Raw genomic sequence first — 15,830 nt, 5'->3', positions numbered from 1 at the left:
GGCCTTGTGCTGGAAAAGGTTAGGAAGACAATATTGAATCAGCCTTCCGTGAAGTGTGCCAATTGTTCACTCTTTTCCCTTCCTCCGAATTTCTGAGACACACTTAGGAATCCCAGTCTCCCCCGCCTCCCCAGCGTGGCATCTGTTTACCAGCTGACTCCGGAAGAATAGATGCTATTAAAAGAGCAGCATGCGTGAAAGACTTAGGTTATGTGTGAAGAACAGGGGCAGAGGAGGAGGGTTGGGTACCGACTTGGGCCCCAACCAGCTTTGACCTTGGAAAGCTCATTCATTAGAACCTGGCGCCTGCCGTGTGCTTTTTTCTTGCTGGTCCTCCCCTCCCAAAAAGAAGATACTGGGGACTCTGAAAGGGACTTTCTAGTCCTAATATCTCATTTTTCTAAGACCTTTTGCCTTCAGGACCAAAATCTTCCTTCTAGCAAAGAAAGAGGGGAGAATATTGAACCAACTCATAAAACCTGGATTCTAGTCTCGGCTCTGCCATCGATTATTTGGCTAATCACAAGCTAGTCATTTCCTCTGTTTCATTTCTTCATCTGTTAATTGTGGTTTAAAAAAAAATTAGTTCTCCTAATGAAAGAATTTAAAGAGATGATGGGGATTATTTGTGAGAAGGGTAAAATTTATATGATTAAATTATATAACGTTACTGACATTATCCTAGAAGGAAAGTGCTGGGTTCATCCTTTCATTCCCAAGAACCAGGCTTTCTCAGCCTTGGCACTATTGACATTTGGGGCCAGGTAATTCTTTGTTGTGGGTGCTGTCCTGTGCACTGTAGAAAGCTTAGCATCTCTGTCTTCTGTCCACTAGATGTTAGTAGCATCTTCCTTAATTATGACAGCTAACCATGTTACAAGACATTGCCAGATGTTGCTTGGAGGACAAACTCACCCCCAGTGGGGAAACCCTACCCTTCACTAAGTGCTTTGATAGCATATCTTGTATAAAAGTTTTCTCCTCTGCTTCATTTGTTTTTTAAAAAACCTCTATCATACCTACTACTCACTGGGCACGGGACTAGGACAAGTGGAATGACAGTGAATAAATGTCCTTTATCCTTAAGGAGTTGCCAGTAACAAATAATTGACAATGACATAGAAGTGACTGTCAGTGGGTCTTTAAAAGTGCAGGAGCAGGGAGGCGAAGGAATGAGTAAACGCGCCCAGGGAGGGGGTGACGTGGAGTGAGTTTGCTAACCTGGGACGGCTCGTCAGATGAGCTGGCCAGGTTTCCTAGTGGCCAGTCCACTGGTCTCAGAAGTGGGCAATCCTGAGAGGCTCAGGCTCCTGAAGTGTGACTGCAGAATGCCGCAGCGTCTGAGGAAGTGGGTGGGGAGCTTGCAGCCTGTGCAAAAATCAATTACGCGGCATGTGGCCGCTGAGGTGGAGCCCAATTCTAACACCAGGGGAGTCTTGCCTGCATCCAGCAAGCTTCCGGCTCTGCTGAAGCTGCACGTTTTGCTGGGAGGGAAAAGTATAACCCTGCATTTCAGCAGCTCGACCCTGCATATCTTTGGTCATTTTTCAGTCCAGGCTTGGGTGTTGCTTGAGCACTCCATGGTCCTCCAAAGTTTTAATAGGTGAAAGGGTTGGTTTTCGCTCCCAGTTACCTGGTAACAAATGCAGGGAGGCAGAATGAGAGATATATGTGACCGTGAGTTTATTTTAATGTTGGGGAGATAAGATGAAAATACAGAACACTGGCTGCCTTTACATGTCCCCTGGGAGGTGCGTGAATAGGGAAAGAGCATGACAGTATCTTCTTTGTACAAAGTCTTTCCTTTTTTTCCCCCGAATAGCATTTCTTTCTTTTACACAACTTGATCATTACAACAAACCCGTGAATTATATAGTCGGGCAGATATTCTCAGCTCCTGTTGGAAGGCGTCACAGAGGGAGTGAGCTGTGCACCAGCTGCTGTTAGTGGCAGAGCTGAGGCCAGACCACTTCTCTCCCTCGCTCTCGCTGTTTCCCTTACCAAGGGGGGGGGGCTGTGTGAGGAAGGAAGTGGGGGTGTGGAGGTCAGCAAGAAGCAGGAAAGAGTGTCAGAGCTGAGTTCAAAACGTATTTGCCAGATGCTTTCCATGGGACCAGCTTGGGGGGGGGGCTCCAAGAAAAGACCACAGCACCTCCCCCCAAAGAACGTGCGCTAACTACGCTGTGTGGGAGTGGGGGGGTCGCGCGTGGCAAGCCACTTCCGGCCTTTAGGACCTAGGCCAGAGCTAGGATGCCTGGGGGTCACAGACATGCTGCAGAGCAGGGGAAGATGGGGGTAACCAGGGAAGGGGAATAGCCGTTTTCAGGAGGGAAGGGCTTCTCGGGGCGCATCAGCTCATTTCCCACCAAGGAAGCAGGAGCAGGGCCTGGAGGAAGCAAGGACCCATAGCCCACAAAGATCTAGAGGTCTCAGGGGGCTTGCCAAGCACGCTGCCCGTCTCCACCATATGCAGCCGATTGAATTTGACCCTGTGTCTGTGCCAAACACTGGGAGGAAGTCGACGGCCAGCCCGGAGAATGCGGCTGCTGTTGGCAGGTGCAGAGTACCTCAAGGGAGAGGCCTGCTGTCCACAGGAAACCTTTCCCAAAGCCCAAGCACATCCGCTTTGCATTCCTAACTCAGGGCCTAGCTGACCACTTTATAGGTGAGACAAGCAGAAGCTGCAAATAGCGGAGCCTGCCTCCAGGGCTGCCTCGGGTCACTTGCGGTCACAAGCAGCCCTGTGTCCCACAGAGCAGAGCGTGATCACTGCCACCCCTTATTGATTAAGGTCCTCCTTGGACCCCAGAAATGAGCTGCATCGTGGGGAGGCCTCAGAGAAGCTACAACTATGCCATGAGGCTGGCACAGCGCAAGGCTGGGCACACAGAGGCTCGGCTCAGTGTTTCCTTTCGTCCTGTAAGACCCTTCTGCTAAGGAGCGTGGATCTGTACCGAACATCATGAAGCTCCTCTGAAGCAACCATCCCGTTCAGGACTGCAGAATGCAGGGCTCCGTTGTGGCTTCCACACTCAAAGTGCCATGGGTGCCTTGGGGCTGAGTAATCAGGACGACTATAGAGGAGCTGGGTGTCTCAAGCTGATGGCATTTGGGCAAGCAGAGGGGAGACGAGCTCAAAGTGGGTGCAGGCCTGGGGCAGAGCGTGGGTGTCTCGAGGGCCGCTGCGCCCCAGAACTGACATGGAACAGAGTGTGCCTGGAGCTAAGGTCAGCTCGAGGTCTTCAGCCACTTGGAAAATGGCCACTGCTTTCCCACTGCCAAGTGCCCGCTGACCCAAGCCATCGCAGGCACCACCTGCCTTGATGGATTTCTGCATCCCTACCCCAAGTGCAACTCAGCACAAGAGAGCAACAAGGACTAGGGGCTGAACAGGTCATACAGAGACGGGAGGACGAGAGGGAGGCTCCGATGGAGAGGTGGCAGACCCCCGGGCCAGATCTTCCTGCATAATTCCAGAATCCTGAGTGGGTCCACCTGCTGGGACAAGAACACCTGGGGCTGTCAGGGAGCGTGGCAGACAAGTGTGAGAGTTTGCCCAGTGGGGTTCTAGAGGTAAAGATGCCTCCCCCTGCATTTACCCAGCAGGGCAAGCAGGCTGCCCAACTGCCTGGCCAAGGTGTGTGCTGAAGCCAGCATGAGCCCCAGGATCCAGGACTGAGCCTGGAGGGCCTGCCCGTGGCTTTAGCTGGGCTGCGGAGCAGCCGGGAACAAAGGAAGCGTCTGTTCTTCATCCCTTCTCAGAGTGGGGCAACAGTCTTAGCAAGTCGTATCATGATTAATTCTAGCTGAGCTTCGTTCTTTCTCCATGAAGACTCCCGGATAACGCGAGCCAACCTCAACACCTTCCCCCTGGTTTCTTTCAGCAATTTCACCACCTTTATCACATACTACCTTGTGGTGTCTTGACTTCTGTATACCTCCTTCCTCTGCAAGTGTGGGTCCTCTTAGAAAGTCTGACCACGTCTGCCTTTTTTATTCTGCATCCTTCTCAGTGGACATGCTCGAGTAAATGTTGGGTTTTCAGCGCTAGGCTCAGCACTGTAGGGCATGCGAGTTGTTAGAGATGTGTCTCCTATCTCTAAAGACGGGAAGATCAAGTTCATCTGTGTGATTCTTAGCAGCTATCATGATAATAGCTAACAATACGTGTGCCCTTATGTTGTGCCAGACACTATTCTAACTGCTTTTATGGGTCATTACATTCCCTTTTCACACTAGCCTTATAAAGGGGGTACTGTTATTATCCCCATTTTATAGGTGAGGAAACTGAGGCCGGAGGGGGTTATATGTTACTTGCCCCAAATTGCACACACAGCTAGTAAGTAAGTGGCCGTGTCACCATTCAAGCCCAGGTCTGCCTCACTCGAAACTCACGCCTTTAACTCCTGTGTCACATAATGTTTGTGGTGCCCAGTGTAAATGTTTCAGCCATTGAATTAAGACAGACACCCATGTGGATGGAAATCATAAAGGCTCTGGAGAGGAGGCAAGAATGAGTCTCCGAGGGTGGACAGAATTCAAGGAGGCAGAGAAGCAGAGGGGTATCCCGGGTGAGATACAGTGTGCGCAGAGCTGAGATGCTGAAATGGCTCGTGTGCCTGGTGCCTGATGACCTAGAAGAGGTTGTCTTTCTTCCTCTCCTATTCCCGGTTCCTCTTTGCCAGGTGGCTGCTCACTGCTTATCTTGTTTTTTGCAGCTTTGACCCAAAGAGAGCAGTGCAGCAGCTCAGAGCATGCGGGGTGTTGGAGACCATCCGGATCAGTGCGGCCGGCTACCCGTCCAGGTACGTGCCTTCTGGGTGCAGCCAGAGTACCCTCTTCTGTGCTGTCAGCCGGAATGAGATCCTCAAAAATGTTCCCAAACACTGAGGGCCCAAGCTGGATGCTTGCGGAAGTAAGAACTTCAGTTTGGCTTGAAAAGCGTGGAGCTCCACAGTGGCGTTTTCTGGGGCAGCTATTCAGAATTGCTAACTGGCATTGGTCTGGGTGATGCGCTAGCCAAAGTTGCAAAGGGAATTTCTCTTTTACTCAGCTCCTACCTTGTCTCCTTCTCCCCCCACCCTTTTTTTTTCTAATTGTGGTAAAATACACATAACATAATATTTACCATCTTAACCATTTTTAAGTGTGCAGTTCAGTGGCATTAAGTACATTCATACTGACGGTGAACCATCACCACCATGCATCTTCAGAACTCTTTTCATCTTGCAAAACTGAAACTCTATCCGTTAAACAACTCCCCATGCCTCCCTTCCCGGACCCCTCCCTGACAACCACCATTCACTCTCTGTCTCTATGATTTTAGTCACTCTGACTGCTACATATAAGTGGATTCATACAGTGTTTGTCTTCTTCTGACTGACTCATTTCACGTAGTGTAATGTCCTCAAGGTGCATCCATGTTGTAGCCTGCATCAGAATTCCCTTCCTTTTTAAGGCACAATAATATCCCATTGTATGGGTAGACCGCATTTTGTTTATCCGTTCACCTATCAGTGGACTCCTTTACCTTTCAATATAGAATCAAATATACGGTAAAAAATACAATTAGAATTTTTTTTAAAAATCCAGTTATTGTGATCTAACTTGCATTGTGGCTAAGCCGTTGAGCCACCCCAGCATCTGTGGAGCCTATGCCAAGACTGTGGTCCCCTTTGGACACTCACCTGAAATTGGGGTGGGGGTGGATGGTGACCAGCTAGCTCTCGTGAGATCATACCACATACCAGTGTCACACAGGCCAAACATCTTCTACCATGAATTGGAGCAGAGCAGAGCAGTGGTGTTTTCCTCTGTCCTAGGAAGTCCCATATGTGTCAGGAGGTGGAGGCAGCCAGAAATGGGGAGAAGGAGATGGGGTCCCTGCCTCCCCTTCTCATGCTTTCTTACCGCAGTTGAGGAACCATTTCATAAGCAGGGGTTCATTTACCCGGAAACAACTTAGCCATCAGCAGTTCCCAAATGTTAGGCCCGGGAAGGAAGCTGCCGACGCAATGAGGAATTTGCATTTGACCTGGAAAGTACAGGAACTGTCACTAATCTGCCACATCCAGGCCGCTTTTCAAAACCCAGCAGGTTCAAGCCTTGTTCAGACTGATCTGCTCCAGCCAGGGTTGGAGACCGTTGTTGCTTTCTTTTCAACCACGTCCCTCCCTGCTTAGGAAAAAGACAGGGAGTGTCCCAGGGCTCCATCTCATTTTTCCAACTTAGGGTGTGAACACAAATGGCTGACAAGTCTGTGATTAACGAGGTGAGCCGCGCTTGTCCTTCTTAGATGAAGGCTCTGCAGTCCTTCCCTGTCTGCCCTGCAGTAACTGCCATCAGCCTTTCGACTGAGGGAACGGGGCTCAGACCACTGGCGCAGTGGCTCAGTTTTGAGTTCAAAGTACTGTCATCTGGCCAATTAAATCACCTTTCAGTGACGGCTCCAAGCGCAGGGTTCCGATCAGGCATAGTTCATTCAATTTCAGAATGAGACACAGACCTTAGGGAGCTGCTGAGCCACTGGTTTTCAAACTGTGCACCTCATGCAGCCGGGCTCCGCTCCTGCCCCTTCTGTCTACTGGGCTCCCAAGAAGGCTTCTTTCTCATCCACCATCTTTAGTGCATCATTTCTGAAAACTGCATTGCAACCCATTAGTGGGTTAGGAAGTCAATTTAGTGGGTTGTGACCAACACCTTGTTTTTTTTTAATGAAGTAACTTGCGACAGAAAATATAAGACGGCAGTTTGTACTAGGAAGGGCATGGTGGCATGACCTTATATCAGTTTTATATATAGCTAGGGGCACATCGTGATTTAAATGTACTTTCACAAATGAGACCCAGAGAAGGAAGTGAGCTTCTCAGGGTCACCAGCTGGTTGGTGGATGAGTTAGAACCGGAGCCACCCTTCCTCTGCCCCACTGGGTGGTTCTTGCCAAGCACCTTCCTGCCCACATCAGTGAGGCATTGCTGTCCAAGCAGAGGTTTATCAGAGGAGGAAGAGATAGGGCAGAGTCCTGTGGTTCACCCTCTGGGGCTGGGCCCAGACCCAAGGCCTGATGTATAATTGCTCCCAGCTGTCTCCAACTTGTAAGTAAAGTCCAGACTACGGAATTTGGCCTGGGCTAGAGCTAAGGGAGCCTGCTGAGTCAACCCTTGGGCTTTGGCGTCAGGCCCAGACTCTACCGTCAGCTCCCATACTTCTTAACTGGGTGACCTCGGGCAAGTACATTAATCTCTCTGAGCCTGTGTTCTCTTATCATTAAGTGGAATGAGCATACTTACTTCATAGGTGGTTGTGATGAATTGAGATAATGCATTTAAAGTTCTCAGCCTAGTGCCAGGCGTTTAAACATTTAATAAAATGTTTATTACTCATTCGGATATGAGCAAGAAGCTACATCCCTACAGGCATCATTATGTGGGTAGAACATGTCTATACCAGAAATATCCAGCTTTGTTTTTGTGAAATCCTGATGTGTCTTAAACTGTTGAGGGTCCTTGTATAAGACACTTGGGGATCCCAGGTCCTTCCAGCCATACCTGTGCTGCACATTGCGGAGGCCCGGAGATGAGCAGAGAAACCCAGCTCATCTTTGTGTGTGATGTATAATTGGTGCTCAAGGTGGGCTTGTCAAGTGGGAGGCGTGAACGTTGGGGCTGTATCAAGCCAGGTGAGAAGAAGCAGGGGAGGATGTGACAAATGATATTCTAAGGCAGGTGGAACCTTGGGGACCCATGTCAGTAGGTAAAGAGCCACTCGTTTCACCAAGAACTTTCTAATAGAGTGAATTATTGAATAGTAGGACAAGTGACTTGCAGGGGTGTGACTCACTTGGAAAGCATCAGGGAGAGGAGAAAAGCCCGTGGGTCTGACATGGTTAACGACAGCCCATACTTCAGGCAGAGGCCCCTGCACAGGCCTGTCGCCTCCGATTCACCCATTGAGCTCGCTTGCAGCCTCACTGTGAAATCAGAGTGACAGTGTGTGTCACCCACACTCCTACCGGTTTTTCTGTCACAGGACAAAATGATCTATTTTATAGGGTAGAAGAGGAGTGGGGAGAGGGTTTTAGCTTTGTGGTGTCGCATGAACTTCATGTAGAATGAGAAGATTTTCTTGCCTTCATGGTATCTGGCTGTCCTGCTACAAGCATCTAGCCCTATGCAGGTGGCTGTGAGGGAATTAAGGATGTAAGTCATGGCTCGTACAGTCTCGGAGAAGTGATACAAACCTGAAGCAGTTAGAAAACCACACGGAATCCAGGGCACGTTTGGGAGGAGCTGTGGCTTCACAGAAGAGGTGAGATTTGAGCTAGTCCTTGGAGGCTGAGGATTGGGGGGGAGACAGCAGGAGTGTCCTGCCAGCCAGGGTGCAGCGTGATGTCCAGGGATGGAAGGAGCGATGGATTACTTTTCCTGTCCAGTGACCCGAGTCTCTGCCAGCTCAGCCCCCATTCCTACTGTCCAGGCGTCCAGTCGTAGCATGCTGGGAGGCCAGGTGTGCTTTTCGCCTCATCGGACAACCTCTTCCTTGGCAGCTAAGAGGACATGTTCCCTCCAAGCCTTCAGACCCATGTGGATAATGGCTTTTCTTACTGTTTATTCCAGCCAGCTGTAATCAGAGTTGCCAGCAAAGTCATGATGCCCACAAACCTGCTGGCCTCTTACAGGGCAGCCGATGGATGTCTCTCCCTGCCTCCATAATTGTTTCCGACTTCTTTCTAGCAGATAATAACGAGGGCATCTGTACCTTTTGTTTTTGTAATTGCAGGTGTTGTGGAAAGCTTCAGGTGGGAAGGAAGAAAGACTATATTTCTGGTATCACAGAAAATGTTCCTTACTGCTGGGATTTAACTGTTTTGGTTCAGATCCAGACCACCGCCTTGCATGTCCTCCTCACATTCACCCTCTTAGCATATTTTGCTAACGATCCAAACACAGCATTCCTTCCCCAGGCGGCCATTTGAAATGTTAACTTGGGGGAAGAGGCACCGTAATTTTGTGGCACTTTTGTTGGTGCTGAGACAGAGCAGTTGACTCATCCATATTATGTCGTTTAGGTCCTAATCCCCTTTCTCTCTCTCCTCACTGCCAATCACAGCACCTAGGGTGGCATTGATGTCTGAAGATGAGGGGTTAGGGGAACGGGTTGTGGGCAGCTACCACACCTGTAGTTTCCTGATTCCGCACATTGCCTAACTTTCTGCATCTGCCAACCATGGTAATTAACCTCACAGGTTTTTGGAGTGACCTCACTGGTTTAACAAAAATGCTACCTTATGGCCACATCCAGGAGGTTGGCGTGTGTGTGCTGTATCTGGCGATAAAGCCAGTGGGGTGTTACAGAAACTGTGTGTCCATCAAGGTGTTAGCTGTTGAAGGAAGTACACAAGTGTCATGTGTGCGGGCCTTCAAGTCGAGCGAGACGAGTCGAGCAGTCGTTTTGTTGACCTGACTCTGAGAGTACTTCGGAAGGACCTGAGCAGATTGGGGGGCTTGTCACAAAAAGAATTCACCCCCTTGGCTACTGAGACCCAGCACAGCAATGGCTTGCCAAGTCACTACACAGTTTTGCCCAGCTGTTCCCCAAGGAAATGTCAATGGCTTCTTTGATTAGCGGAATTACAACTTATCCCATTTCCCTACATTTCCCCTCCTTAAGTGACCACAGGGCAAATAATCACTTTACAGAGAGCAAGGTGGCAAAGGAATGAAAAATGCATAGTCTAGAATCACAGAGATGTGATGTGATGGTCCACAGGGCTCTTCCCCGGAGCCCGAGCAGAGGGCAGCCCTTCCCAACTGGGAGTTCAGGCCTCCAGCTTCTGATGCCTGGGCACAGTACTCTTAGCCCTGTTCTCAAATTAATATATGCTCGGTGCCCCCTGAAGCCCACCAAGCCCGAGAGGACGGACGAATGCAGAATTGCAGGCCGGCTGCCTTCCAGTGCTCCCCACCCGCCCTCAGGCTTTCGTATACCTGTCTATTTTTATCCCCCTGAAGAATTATGTCTCTCTCTGAGTCTGGTTTAAAATGAAAATGAATCACTCAACTTGAAATGTGCTGCAGTGGCTAAGAAATATGTTCATTATCATGTACATAAAGCATCGTGATAAATGCACTGCCTGGGAAGAGCAGCTCATCGGCCAGTCGCCTGGCGTCCAGCGCCCCCTCTGCGTGTCTTGCACCTTTGCAGTTATCGTCTACCTCTCTGAGGGTTCAGAGCAGCTCTGTGTCCAGGAGGAATTGTAAAGCAAATACCACGCAACCAAAAAAAAGGGTTTGCACGGGACTACTTGAATATGCAATGTTGATATTTTCAAAAAAAGTCTCTTCCTAAATCTTTAGTTCTCTTTCACTTCATGTATCTCATCCTGTTGACATCAGAAAAACTCAGTGGTGCTTTCTGAAAAGATTTCCACTCCTTCCCCAACTTCTATGTGCTCCGCCCCACATAGAATAAATAGGATAAGATTGTAGAACTACAATAGATAGTGGCCTGAGAAATTGCCTGGTTCGCGTTCCTATTGAATCATGACTAAACTTACACGTACACAAGGGTTCCTTGCCTTGTTATTAAAAATCCCACAGAGAAAGAATAATGTAAAACTTATTTTGGAGTGAAATGGTTCCTTATCTGAGGTCCTTACAGCCCTTAGTTCTGGCTCTTCTGCCTGAGAGCTGTGGTCATGTCCTTGGACTTGAGTCTGGTTCGGGGCTCTCACCCAGGTTGCACGTCGCCGTCACCTGGACCCAGTTAATAATTTCAGAAGCCAGGACCCCATCTCAGACCTGACACCTGATCCCTCAACCCTTTGACAAGGTTTCCCAGGTGCTTTTTAAATGCATCCTGCCTCAAAAGCGTCCCTCAGAAGCAGGTGTTGGTTTCTGGGTAAACCGCAGCCACTTGGTCCTATCTTGGCAGTGCTAAGACGGATGAGATTGTCTTCTATCCTCTCTTGGTGTCATGGCCCCAGCTCAGAGCCCATGGGGAGGAATTAGGTGTCTCCCTTCTGCAGCAAAGCTTTGCAGCCTTTAGACCTGGGGCAACCTCTGGGTCCAAGCCTGTGTTCCCCTGGGGGCCCAGGACATAGGTGGGGGACCTATGGTGGTGAGCGGCAGGGTGAACACCCTGCCTCCTTTACAATGAGAACACCTCAGTGTCAGTGCTGAAATCACGACAGATCCTGTGTTCATGTACTACTTTACAAAGGCCACCCACAAACCTCATCTTATTGGTTCATCACATTGACTTTTTTTTTTTAGCTGAGCCATCTTGCCACCTGTTGGCAGCTCAGTGGCTGCTCAGCTCGGGCCGGGCATTGAACCGCTGTTGCTCAGAGCTCAAACTCTTGAGCAAGCTCTTAACCAACTGAGTCACTCGGCCAGCCCACATTGACTCTTTTTCATTGAGATATAATTCACATACTATAAAATGCACCCTTTTTAGGTGTAAGTACACAACTCAGCGGTTTTCATTATATTCACAGACCTGTACAACCATCACAAACCGTCAATTTCAGAATATTTTTATGACCCCAGAAAGCAACCCTGTACCCATGAGTGGTTACTACCCCTTTCCCCCTTTTCCTAGCCCTTGGCAAGCACAAGCCTACATTCTCTCTATAAATTTTCCTATTGTGGATATTTCATATAAATGGAAGCATATAAGAAGTGCCCTTTTGTGTATGGCTACTTTGACTTTGGATATTTTTAAGGTTTATCCATGTTGTAGCATGTATCAGAACTTGATTCCTTTATATCCCTTAATGCTATTTTATTGTAAGGATATACCATCACATTTTATTTCATCCATTTATGAGTTGATGGACCTTTGGGTTTATTTCTACTTTTGGCAAGTATGAATACTGCTATAAATATTTATAAGTATATATTTTTGTGTGGACATACATTTTTATTTCTCTTGATTATATACGTAGGAGTGGAATTGTTGGGTCATTTGGTAACTGTTTACTCTTTTGAGGACCTACCAAACTCTTTTCCACAGAGGCTGCACCATTTTACGTTCTCACCAGCAATGGACTAGGCTTCTGTACATTCTTGCCAACACTTGTTATTGTCTTTTTTATATCATAGCCACACTGGTGGCTGTCAAATGGTATCCCATTGTGAGTTTGATTTGCATTTCCCTGATGGTTAATAATGTGCATTAGTTTTCCTGTGGTTTATGGGCCATTTGTATATCTTCTTGGAGAAAGGTGTATTCACATCATTTGCCCTTTTTTTAATTTGCTGTATTTGTTTTTTTGGTGTTGAGTTGTAGTTTTTTGTGTATCCTAGATACTAGATCCTTTTCAGATATATGACTTGCAAATATTTTCTCTCATTCTGGAGGCTGTCTTTTCACTTTCTTGGTAGTGCCCTTTGAAGCATTAAAGCTTTTAACTCAGAAAAAGTTTAATGTACCTATTGTTTCCTTGGCTTGTTTTGCGTTAGGTGTCATATATAAGAAATGATTGCTTAATCCAAGATCACAAAGATTTACTCCTCTGCTTTCTTTTAAGAGTTTTACAGTTTTAGGCCTTAATCTATTATGAGTGGATGTATGTATATGAGGTAAAGTAGAAGACCAAACTCATTCTTTGGCGTGCAGATTCCGGTTGTCCCAACACCATTTGTTGAAAAGATCACGTTGACTCATGCAATAGGCAAGCTAAGGGGGCATTGCCTCCATTTTAAGGATGACAAAACAAGTCCTATAAAAGGGATCAGATTAAGTCCTCACAGATAGAAATGGGCGGAGCCACCGTACTGCACTCCCATCGGTTAAGGATACCTGCCCTGTGCGTCTTCAAGAAAGCGCCCCTTTCCTCTCTGACTTTTGCCTCTTGTGTCCCTTTGAAAATTTTTTTATCCTTGATATAGTTCTGAGGAAAGCTTTTGTATCAACATCATTTATTACTCTACTGGTTTGTTGCTTCCAAAGGGAGAACCAGGGAAGTATATGGTGCTTAGTGGCCATACAAAGATTATTTCCGCAGCTCAATATCCAGAGAGTCTGTTGGTCCTGATTAGTGGGTATCACAGCACGGCTGAACGCCTCTGTGCCACAAACTTATGTTGGCTCCTGTTTGAGACATCATAGGGGATAAGCCCCCTCCCTGGGGGGCTTACAGGCTCCTATAGATTCTCAAACCAAAAATAAGCATACCCCTTACAATCCATGTTGGTATAACCTAAGGAAATCTTTGACCTAAGAACCTTTGGCCTAAATTGAATGTGACAGGGCAGTGGGGTGTTTGAAAGTGTAGGTTGACCCACCTAATCCTGACCTGAAAAGCCCTGAAGGACTCTTCATCATTTCCTAAGGGTTATGGTCACCTGACTTACCATCTCCAGGGATTCTTCTTTGTGGGCTGATGTCAAAGATGTCGTCTGAGAGATTGAGAGTATAGAGGGACTCGCAGAGTTTGTCTAATCCAGGGGTTGGCAAACTTTTGAGACAGAAGAGCCAATCCTGTCCCTCACAACAATTTAAAAATTATTCGAGACCCATAAAACAAATGAAATCACCATTAGGTGAATAATACCCTTTAAACATTTTATAAATGAAATTGTGATAGTTTTATTTTCATTTTCAATTTTACTTCAGAGCCACATGTATTTACCCAGAGAGCTACATGTGGCTCGCGAGCCGCAGTTTGCCGACCCCTGGAATCCAGCCAGTCCCCCCATGAGAACTATCCGAGAGAAGGGAAGCACAAAATGCTACCACTTCGGCACATCCCTCCATCTGCTCCCACTGGTCCATTGGGGCTCTTCAGGCAGAATGTTCCCACATATAGGTGGTTAAATCCAGTATTGGGCTCTGGATGGGAACTCAGTCAACCAAAACATCACCCCCCTGGGTTTGTGCTGCCATTCACAGCAGCTGTATTTACTGCATGCTGCCTTGAGGCCCAAGGAGCTCGTTAGGAAGCAGCGTCTTTCCAGATGGGTGGATCCTTTGGCTCAGCTGGATACTTGTCCTGGCTCATCCCATATCAGCCTTGCCTGCTGCCTCTGATCTCCCCGTTCCTATAAGGATCAGTCACAGGTCCTGGGCTTTTCCCACACGCCCAGTTGTGACCGCATTACCAGGTTGGGACACCTGCTCCCAAGCAGGCCTTTATTCCCGAGGAAACATGACATTGAAGTCCAGGACCTTCCGCCAGGCCTCTGGCGTGTGAGTGTGAATCCAGGGAGAGCTGGGCTGCAGTAAACGCAGGGCTGAGTGTGAATTCCACCCCTGAGGTCACTATGACTCCATATAGCCCCGGTTCGGGACCACAGTTGGGGTCTACCGATAGACTTGGGACTGGAACTGTTTTCCTGCCATCAATATGAAATGGAATGAAAGAGCAGCCAGGCCTAGGAGTGGTATAACAGACTCCGGGCCAGTGAGCCCCAGAGCCACACTGTGAGTGGGAGAGGATGCCTTCAGGGCCACCTGATGAGGGTGGAGACAGTGGGGAAGGAAACAGTGGGTTCACACTGTAGGGGCAAGTGGCACTCATGGCTGGTTGTTCTCAAGAAGAAGCTTTCTGGACTATAACTATATTTTGCAGTAAACATTTTACAAATGTTTGGGAGCATTTGGGGATATCTCCATGAATGGGGTGGCAGGTAATGGTCCAAAGATGCTCTGTGTCCTGTGTTGTGTGGGACTGCCCCATCCACTGAATGAAAAATTGTCCGGCCCCAAAGCCAATAGGGTCTGCCTTGAGGAATACTGGTAGAGAGAAAGATTTAACACTGGGATTCCAACACACTGGTCAGGAAAATACCAATTTTTAAAAATGTGTTAACTGACTCAGTAAAGGTACCATGATGACAAACACTGAGAGGCTTAAAAATGTACCAGAGACAGACCCTGAGCAAAGAAGGCTGGAGTCTAATATAGGTACAGAAAGTATCTCTAATGCAAGACAGAAAGCTGTGTGTCCCATGTGGAAACAGGAGTAGCTGATGTACTGTGGGCGGGAAGAGGTTCCCGTGGGGTGCATAAACTCAGGAAAGCCTGGACACCCCCATGGTCTCTCTGAGTGGTCTTTCCCAACCTCTACGTGGTCACAAAACACCTCCATCCAGAGGTGTCTGCCAAATCAGAAAGTCCTGTTAAGAAGTTCCACTTTTGGAAGAAGAATCAAAGGTTCTGTTAGCTTCACTTTCAAGGTTTTCCTCTTAGAGGTGAGGGAGCCTCTCCTGTGAGAATTTGATCTCTGAGGACACAGAGGGCCATGGAAAAGGGATCCACATTTGATCTGGGTCCTTCGGTGAAGGACATTTGTACATGCCCCGACCGCACAGTGGACACGTGCCCCTTTCGCTACCTCCTGAGGGAGTGCCCACCCAAGCCCTTAGTGGATGGTTTGCCTTTGGCAGGCACCTGCCTCCCCATTGGCTTCACCTGGATGCAGGTGTCCAAGGAAGCCTTTGTAAGAAAAGTGGAGGGGACTTAGGAAGGGGGGAGTCATTTAGATGTTTAGGAGGCTCCCTATCATCTCCAACACTCTGCATCCATGAACTCACTGGTGCTAAAACACTGGGCAGCACTGTGTGAGGTAGGTGACATGCTCTGCATTTTGTAGATGGGGAGGTGAGGCATCCAGCCTGTGACCCTTCCCAAGGTCACTGCCGGTCAGTGTCAGAGCCGGGCTTCTTTACTGCTATACTCCCAGTTCCACCCTGGCCTTGATGTCTTTGCAGTCACAGCTCCCTGCTTAACTCCCTTGCAGTTTCCTTTAGCCTGATAGTTATGGGACTATCAGCAGTAAGAGATTTTCAAATTAGAAGCATTTAAGGGTTTTAGCCCCGTGAAAT

The 15,830-nt window shown here is 48.1% G+C and overlaps 1 protein-coding gene across 1 annotated transcript in view; it reads left to right on the top strand.

The window, feature by feature from the left end:
- MYO5B (myosin VB) overlaps window positions 1–15,830 on the top strand; it is a gene marked incomplete at its 5' end in the record, with an annotated part of 222,481 nt that overhangs the window by 120,211 nt on the left and 86,440 nt on the right. Inside the window, one exon of the mRNA XM_019633054.1 lies at window positions 4,719–4,805. Coding sequence (XP_019488599.1) covers window positions 4,719–4,805 — 87 coding nt within the window. The remainder of the gene's footprint in view (window positions 1–4,718; window positions 4,806–15,830) is intronic.

The sequence above is a fragment of the Hipposideros armiger genome, unplaced genomic scaffold (assembly GCF_001890085.2).
Source record: "Hipposideros armiger isolate ML-2016 unplaced genomic scaffold, ASM189008v1 scaffold_1234, whole genome shotgun sequence".
NCBI lineage: Eukaryota > Metazoa > Chordata > Mammalia > Chiroptera > Hipposideridae > Hipposideros > Hipposideros armiger.
The sequence above is the reverse complement of the archived record's forward strand: the minus strand, read 5'-3'. Positions and strand labels throughout refer to the sequence as shown.